Source organism: Castanea sativa, chromosome 3 (genome assembly GCF_040712315.1).
Source record: "Castanea sativa cultivar Marrone di Chiusa Pesio chromosome 3, ASM4071231v1".
NCBI classification, from domain to species: domain Eukaryota; kingdom Viridiplantae; phylum Streptophyta; class Magnoliopsida; order Fagales; family Fagaceae; genus Castanea; species Castanea sativa.
In genome coordinates this window covers 6,926,963-6,936,009 of record NC_134015.1, presented here as the reverse complement: position 1 = coordinate 6,936,009, position 9,047 = coordinate 6,926,963, and the positions used below count along the sequence as shown (strand labels likewise).

At 34.0% G+C, this 9,047-nt stretch overlaps 1 protein-coding gene across 3 annotated transcripts; it reads right to left on the bottom strand.

Moving 5' to 3' along the window:
• Nucleotides 1–380: 380 nt before the first annotated feature.
• LOC142629909 (glycine-rich domain-containing protein 2) lies at nucleotides 381–8,761 on the bottom strand. Of its 3 annotated transcripts, none has more exons than XR_012843148.1 (8): nucleotides 8,528–8,761; nucleotides 8,313–8,430; nucleotides 6,760–7,140; nucleotides 5,587–5,859; nucleotides 2,197–2,711; nucleotides 1,947–2,071; nucleotides 1,210–1,375; nucleotides 381–1,130 (listed from the first exon to the last, which is right to left on the bottom strand). XR_012843148.1 is itself a non-coding variant. In XM_075803962.1 (8 exons), the coding sequence occupies exons 1-8, from the start codon at nucleotides 8,686–8,688 to the stop codon at nucleotides 573–575; spliced, it is 2,292 nt and encodes a 763-aa protein (XP_075660077.1). In that variant the 5' UTR covers nucleotides 8,689–8,760; the 3' UTR covers nucleotides 381–572. The 3 variants fall into 3 exon arrangements, 2 of the variants coding, with proteins under 2 accessions (XP_075660077.1, XP_075660078.1); XM_075803962.1 differs by having other exon boundaries at nucleotides 1,210–1,370; nucleotides 8,528–8,760; XM_075803963.1 differs by having other exon boundaries at nucleotides 381–1,124; nucleotides 1,210–1,370; nucleotides 8,528–8,760.
• Between the last annotated feature and the right edge of the window lie 286 nt (nucleotides 8,762–9,047).

Genomic DNA, 9,047 nt, shown 5'->3' with positions numbered 1-9,047 from the left:
GTCATCACACCTCTATCACTCATGTAGAAAATTTTATTGTTGAGTTATGAGTGATAGAAGATCATTTTATGTGTTCCTAACATTATTCTTACCAATATAGCGAGTGTTCCACAGGGTTCAAATCTTATCTTTTTCTAAATATCGAATTATCTTTATAAAAAACTTCAAAAGCAAAGCTCTACGCACTCATTCTCTCGGTGTGGCCAGATGTCTTAATCTATTTAATCCTAAATCAAATTGCCTGTGGGAATCCCATCCCATGTCACAAAACAATCTTGTGGCTAATATCCGTTATTCTAATAGCATATTTTCCACTCAATTAAGCCAAAAGCTGCTAGGTTAGGGACAGTAAAACCAACAAGTCGTATGCAAGTTATATGTTCAAAAGGGCCTCTTGATGCAAAATGCACATGCAGGATCAAATATCTTTAATTCAGATGGCAGGAGTGTACTGTGTACATGCTTCCTAAACTAATCCTACACAGGTAATGAACACTATCAATGCAAAATTCTCTATACCTTTCACCCATTAATTTATAAATTATTGATGCAAAAAACCAATGCTCATCTTCTCATGTTATAATCCCTTGCTTGTACAACTTATCACCACCTTCTACCGGCAAGTAATTCGAAGCTGGTTGCCTTGTGATGTGATCTGCTCTATCTGATGCAATCACTGCCTTGGAATTCCAATACCAAGGTTGAATATAAGGTGAAGTGATAGATGAGGAATATGAATAAGGATGAAGTATTACAGAACCCCAATCTCTAGCTCCAAAGTTTGCTTCCTTTAATCTTCTCCTAATTAACAAGCATCCCAAATCTTCCTTCTTCATCTCTGATACACTTCTGAGTATTGAAATGCATAGAAGAAGAACCAATACTGCGTCCTCTTCAGGCAACAATTCAACTACCAATAGCTTCCAATTTAAAAGAGCTGTTGCTCTTCCAGTTGGGTTCTCCTCTGTGAATCTAACCAGTGTTACAAACCCCTCTTCATCTTCATCTTCATCCTCCTCTTTCTCTTCTTCTTCTTCATCCTTGAGTCGGCTTTCTTCATCTTTCCAGTCTGACTTAATGTTCTTTACTTGGTACAGCATTTTTCGCCCTTTCAATAGCTTCACCTGTGACTAATGGTTTCGAATCTAATTATCGACCAAAATATTAAGATAACCAAGATTGTAAGAAAAAAATAAATTTCCCCCCTACCGATGGTTCTGGAGACATTTGATTTTTCAGAGAGAAACTCAGGCCAGATGTAAATGTAGATGATTCCCACCCTATCATTACTTCATCTCCTGTTGAAAATTTCCATGCAGCTTTCCATTGTTCTGGTGGTTCTTTTGGCGTTGCCGTTCCTACCACTTTCTCTGTACTAGACGGCAACAATGACAGGAAAAAAATGTTTAAAATTTGATCTTAAAGATGAATAGAAGAGCTAGCATAAACATATATGATTTCTTACGAAACCAATGTCAGATGGTTGTCACACACCTTTGGTAAAAGTAACTGAAAAATCTGTTTCTCATTTCTTTTTCCTAATAAGAAAAGGCATAAATTTTATGTTGTCCTTGCACAAATGTTGTGAATCATATGCATGATGGTTTTTCTAACTCTTTCATTTGTTATAGGTAGTGACTTATGGTCCAATTGGGTGCTGAGACAGACAAGGAAAGAAAAGAATAAAAGCTTTGAATCTTCTTTACTAGTCTTTTATCTTTTCTTTTTTTTAGTGGCTATATAATGATATAAAGCTTATTTTCTGAAAGTTAATTATAGTTGTACATAGAAAAAATTAAGGTAAAAGGATCAGAGCTGTTGCCAAAAAGACTGCATTTTTACTCTTCAATTTCAGAAAATCAGATTCTGCTCTTGCATCAAATCTCAGCCAGGTACATGTGATGCACCTTGTTAAAAACTAGTTAACTGAAAATTTTTATACATACCAGGGGCTCTTCCAATGGAATCAGCAACATAAGACCATGAACCTTCTCGAATCTCTATTATCCTATCCTCCCATTTCACAGCCTTGGGAGCTTCACCTCCTCTTCTCCAAAACCCTTCTCCCACTCTACAAGTTGTGTTCAAATTGTGTCAATAAGTAACAGACACAATGCCATCATAAATTCATGATATTCTCTCAAAAGTACCAAAATTGTCTTCCAAAGAACAAAGGTAGAAGTTTTGAAAGATTACCTTATTCTAATGACAAAACACTCTCTCCCTGCATGATCAAGAACAGTCCGAGACAACCAACGCCCTTCTTGAGGCCTATACCTATTCATTCTGAGAATAACGTCTGATATCATGGCCCTTGAATCATCAGTGACTCGGTCAGGCACACATTTCAACAAGTATGGCGCTTGAACCGGTGGAGTTATTGAAGCATGAATTCTCAATTGTTGAGCAACTCCTCTTTCCAGAGTTAAAGAAGATGCTCTTAGTAAATCATTCCAAGGGAATGTAACAGTCTCTTGCAAGCTACTTCCTTTGAAACAGTGGCCACTGCGGCGACGTAGCTCAAGTATGATTCCCTTGGTCCCAAACTCACAATAGAGATGCCAAGCTTTTTGCCATGAATCATACTGAAAGTTGGAGATGGATTTTTCAAGCTTCAACTCCCTGTGACATCTTAACATACCAAGGCGGAGGAATTCACTTGACTGTTCTGTTGCCTTCATCCTAGAGTTGAGCCTTACAAACACACAGACCTGTGTTTAAAATAGCAGTGATGGTTTAAGTAACACAAACATGAAGTGCTTCAACGTATCTTTTGGTGCCCAAAAAATAGGCTACTTGGATTGAAATATCTCTAATTTCATAACAAAAAATCAATTGATTGGAGCTGATTTTTGTTGAAAACATGAATCTCCCTAATAAATAACAAAACCTCTCATATGAAGCTGGCTTTCCCAAGTGAATTACCTCTAACTAGCTTGCTTATGAAAGTACTTCTAATTAGAAAAATCTTGTTAAATTAAACTGAATTTTACTGAACTTCATTCACCATCTAAAACCCATGGCAACATGTTGAAGGGTAGGATTCAATTGCAAGAATCAAGAATGTAAGCCCTAACAAAGAAATCCCAAAATCAGCATACCAATATTAAATTAGTTACTATTCTCATAAATTTCCCAATGAAGATGAAAATATCTAGAAGATATATATTTTACAACATTGTCAAATTATTAGTAAGAAATATATTTCATTACTTCAGCCCTCTTCCATTGAATCAATAAATATTGAAATGTTTGATCTTAAGATTAACTCACCTTATTTTTGTGAAACTCTCAAATCCTTTAATGTGGTTTTAGTTTGACCACAACTTATACTGAATGCACTTTCTCTATTGGTTTACTGAATATAAAGTAGAATTCCTTAATTATTGCACAGTCAAAAAATTGACCATGATTCTTTTGTAATTCACAGAATGGTGAACTTCATGTAATGGCACCAGCCCAAGCTTACACAAAACTGATGCTGTTTTAGAACAAGCGGCCCATCTAGGAAACCTAAAGCACCTTTCCTGTCTCTAACATTGACATTGAAATGGGGCTTTAAGGGTTGCCATTTATTAGCCCACTATTTGTGGCCATATCCACTGGATAGCAAAAAGCCCACAACCTTTTGTTTTTTTGAGAAGAAAAAAGCCCACAAACTGAACATCATAAAAAAGGAAATTACCATTTAAATCCCCATGAATTTAAGTATCTTGTTTTTGTTCTCTCCTAACTGGTATATTAATATTATATGATGTTAAAAGACTTTTTTCTGTCCTAAAATATTTTAAATGAGTATAGCATTTTTAGTGGTTTATTTATTTATTTATTTATTTTATTTTTTATAAGTTGGGCCCATTGGTGGCATCAAGTCAACTAGGCTTTTCCTGTAGATGGGATTTATTTAGTGAAATTAATTATCCCATGAGTACCAAATCTTGCTGAATCAACACCATCATGTCAAGATGAGCAATAGATAGGAATAGGAATAGTGGAATACCATGTGATGGTTAATAGATCAAGTGCATAAAATATTGGAACAATGAAAAGAATCCTAAGGTTGCCATGAGTCCTGCCAATCTTGGTCACAGACTGCATTATGAAGCAATAACTTTTGGCCTTTTGCCTCACTGTAGAAATTACTTGTAACTTCTAGTATCACATGGCTTGATTTATATATATAAAAGAGCTAGCATGTTGCATTGGTCAAACAGGAAGTACTCACCCAAGAAAGAAATTATAATTGCGGTTTGTTAGGTTCTAAAAGTTTAGAACAATTGACAAATCATGAACACACAAGAACATACAAGCTGCAGAAAGAAGATTTCAGAATTTGCTTGGTTCGACCGATTGAAGAACAGGTTCGACCGATCGAAAGTTGTATCTGCAGAATTTTAATTAAGCTCAAACAACAGTTTAAGCCCATTAAGGATTAGGGTTTTAGATATACTTCTCCCACTATATAAAGGAAACCCTAAGCACGTTTTTATAAGGCTTTTTAGAGAGAGAAGAGTGTGCCTCTTTTGTATTTAGGGTTTTGTTTCTAAAAAGCTCTCTCATATCATCTACCGGTGTTATTACTTGAAAAATCTCAAGATCCAGTGTTGTAGAAGTTGCTGTCTTCTTTAGTCATCAAAGGTGCTGATGATCTAAACCTTCAAGGGTGATCTTGGAGTCACAAACAAGAGAGTTTGTGTTGCTAAACCTTTGAGTGGGATCTCGTGGGTGTTTGTGTTTTGCAAAGGCCAAAGAAAGAAGTAGTCCGTGAACTCGGAGCTATCATGGGGCCGTGGTAGTAAGTTTTCTACTCAAGGTAGCAATAGGATGTTAGTGGTCTAAGTTGCTATTGTGTAAACTTCAATTATTTCATAGTGGATTTGTTGTTTTACCTTGAGAATAGCTAGGTCAAATCCTCCCTAGGTTTTTTACCGGTTTGGTTTTTCTGGGTCATTATATCATCGTGTTCTTTATATTTCCGCTGCTTTGCATGATATGATTGTTTTGTTTTAACCTAAATCTGAATAATAAATCTAAGTATTCACTTGGTTAATTAATTAGGTTAAACAATCTAGTTTTACAGGGGTGTAAAAACATACACGGTTAGTGGGTGCACAGAGAAAGTGGCAACAATACTTAATTCAACTATAAATTGCTAAATCATACCAGTAATTACCTTACATAATGGTTAATGCTTGGTAAACAATACAAAGTATGTAGTTATATGGTGGTAAAAATCTAAAGGCATCCCTTAAGCAAGAAGAGGATCTAAGCTCAGCTCACACACTTGAAAAAATTCAAAATTAAAAACAAAGAATCACTGCCCTCTAAATTTATTAATCCAACATGATCCTTTGGTGCTAAGGTCCAATGTAAATTTTGTTGAAAATCTATCTAAGAATAAACAATTGAAAGAAAGAAAAAAAGCTATACCCAAGATCCGAATTGATGTAACTTAAAATAACATGAAAAAAAGATATGAATTGAAGTAAGTCTAGGCAAACAGTTGTGGTCCTCAACTTGAAAACAATCTTTTAAGAAATAGGAGAACCAAATAAAAGACCAAAAAATAGTGAGTGTTATACTGACCTCTAGTAAGAACCTTGGTAGCATGGACTTGTATTTGGTGTTGACATCTGTATCTGATACCTCCCAGTAAACTGGTGGCTTGACTAAGTTAACCCTATCCAAATCCAACACAACCTCTCCACCGGCTTTCTCATAAGATTGATCAAATGCTCTCTCCCACAATATCTTTGTCTCTTTCATTTCCTTTTCCTTCACACTTTCCCACACAGTTACTACCTTCCCCATATCACCCTCCATCTCCTTCAAGTCCTCTGCATATACTGTTGGGTAGCTCTAATTTATTCCAACCCACAAAATCAAAATTGTACACCTATTAGAGAAACTTATTTTGACTTCGAAAAAAAAAAAAAGCATTAAGTAATAGGAAGCAATAACTCATGATTCATGAGAGTACAAAAAGAATCGACGCATACCAAAATGAATAGTCTAATAAATGCAAATAAAATTAATCCTACAAAAATGAGATAGCATTTTTCTCAGTGAGTTTTCTTTTTCTTTATGGAGTAATACTATTACTAAAAATTTCTTTTACGCAATTTAAAAAAATAAAAATCATCTTTGCCTATAAGTTCAAGAATAAGTTTGGATGTGACATTGAATTTTAACAAAAGTCCTAGATAAATTCTATGACATGATCTTATCACGAGATTTTTAGTGTAGTTTTTTGGATTGAACAAATAATGAAGTATATAATAATCTTATAAAGCACCGTAAGTCCAAATTAAACCTCTTCTTTAGTTACATATCCTTTGACCATAAAATTGGTGAGAGATTTATGCGTTTAAAAAGAAAAAGAAAAATCACGAAAGCATCCTAAAAGAAAAGAACATACACATAAACCATAAATGTGGAAAATAAGAAGAGAGACTTTAATCATGCAAAAGACAACATAGAAAAAGGCATATATATGGATTAAAAAATTAAAGTGATGACATGGATAATTACAAATTTTATTAATAGAATTTGTAAATTGATGTGTACCGAACTTTTAGGCACAAAAGAAATAATTTAGAAATTTATTTATTATATTATTAGTATGACATCAATTACATTAATTAACACAATATTTCGTGCTTTGTAATTTTTTTTAAGTAAAATTGTTAGTAACTTTACCATTTCCTTTAAATATACAAAAATAACATAGAGAAACCCAATGTGTCTAGGAAAACCAACCTGATGTGTCAACCACATTAGTAGAATATCTGAGGCAGGCACCAAACGAGCACACTCATCACAAAAACTCTGCACCATGTACAAAAACCCCTTGTACCTTTGCCTTGCTGCAATTAAGTACACAATTTCAGACCTATATGCCTCTGAAATTTTGGAATACAAGAATCTATGTTTTGTGACTTCCACCAAAATTTCTTCGTTTTTGACAACTGGGATTGGCATTTCTGAATCGGTTTCATTCTCAAATGGCTCAGATGGGTATTTATGAGTCCAAATATTCTTGCATCTAAGCAGTGCATACTCTTCGTTCTCTTCATCGAAAATTGCTGGCTTTCCAATGAGTTTTGAGAACCTTGATTCGCAATATTGCTGGTAACTCACCTGGAAATTAGAATCCTTAAAATTTATTAAAGCTTCTTAGAAAAGAGCAGTGTCACAAGGCAAAGGAAAAAAAAAAAAAAAACTATATAAATCAAAGCAAAAAAGTGTCATATGTAACTTTTGAAATATATACAATGATTTTTTTCCCCGAGTAATAAGTTCTATTTGCAATTAACTAGTGCATGAATATGATTTGAGAGTCTTCTCAAAAAAAAAAAAAAAAAGAAGATTTGATGGTAAAAATTAATATATAAGATATGGACAAATGATTTCTTCCACAACATTAAAAAGTATTATTTCTCTATATTTACTATACAACCGCTTCCATCCTTCAAATGTGCATTATGCAAAAAATAATGCCCCCTAAAGCAAATAGTATTGTTCTTCCATATATTGTAATATGTGTGACGTTACCAAATTATCTACCTGACATTATAATATATGAACTGGCCAGCAAGATTCTAACATCTGTCTAAGGATAAAATTTAAAAATAAAATAAAATATCACAAGTTGGAAAAGAATAAATGGAGCAATAGTGCAATACTTGATACACTATTTTTACTGCACACTGATTACAACATGCAACCTCAATAGTTATGAAATAAATTCTGAAAATTTTAGTTAGGAATAATATTGTTGTTACTCAAAAAATAGGGTAATTCAAAGTTACTCTTAGATTATGAAAAATGATATTTCTCTCTTATATTCATAGTAGGGTCTGTTCATATTACATTCATATGGTGGAGTCCACTGTTCCGAGGGTTTCTAAAAATTTTCTCAAAAAAATATCTAACATTTTGTTTGGAGAATAAGAAAGAAAAGGAAAAATTATAAGAAGATAAAACATTTATTAACCTACCTGAGGTACCTAGCTCACTTGAGTGAGATTTTATTTTTCATTTCAAGGATCCAAAATGTCGGCATTATCGAAACTTTTAACTTTTTCTCATTCCCCATATAAAACAAATAATAATAATAATAATTAAAGAATACCACTTTCATTTTCTTTTCCCATGCTTTACTAGCAACCAAACGAAGGTATAATGACAAGTTACTTTACAGCTATTTTTTTTCCCATTACTCATTAAAAAAAAGAAATGACAACTTTCTTTTCTTTTCTTATGCTTTCTGAGCAAACAAACAGAGACACATGCAAGTGCGGTTTACTTACCGGGTTCAAAGTGTGACAAAACCAAACCCACTCAACATCAAGAGGTGGAAGAACCATAGGAGTGGTTGACCCCACCACCGTCAGATCAGAAATCAACGGCATCCATAGCTCATCATACCTGAAAAACAAGAACAAACACCGTCCGATCAGATTACCTTAACAAAAAGAAAAAAAGCACGATGAGTGTAATAACACACAGTTGACCTTATTATTACCTTCTTATAGCTTCAACAACGGTTGCTTTCTCATGGAGCCACTGAGACTCGGCCACAGCTCTCAAGAACCCGATATTTCGCCTTGCAGCCGATACGAGATCAACCCCAAGTCGTATAGTCTCCGCTTCTGAAATTTCGGAGGCGTTTCGACTTTCCGACATGTCGTACAGACAGTGAGAGAGATAGAGAGATAGTTTACATGGGACGGTTTGCTTGGTTTAAGAGAATATAAATACGAGGGCTTTTAAGGTGGGAATAGTTAGCCACGTGGCAAGTTCGTGTTTATTTTAGGAAGAAGAGCTTGGATGATCCCATAGCTTTATCAATGGCTAATATGACTTTTAAGTAATGAGTAATGCGTTCTAGTTATCAAAAATGGTAATGTTTCTACGTTAAAAATTGATTAGTATTTTAATTTGATGATAAAGAACTATTTTCAAGAGCGAACGAGATTAATTGAAATTCTTAAAAGAAAAAAAGAAAAAAAGTAACAAATTTAATAAAAGTGGATGGGCACCTT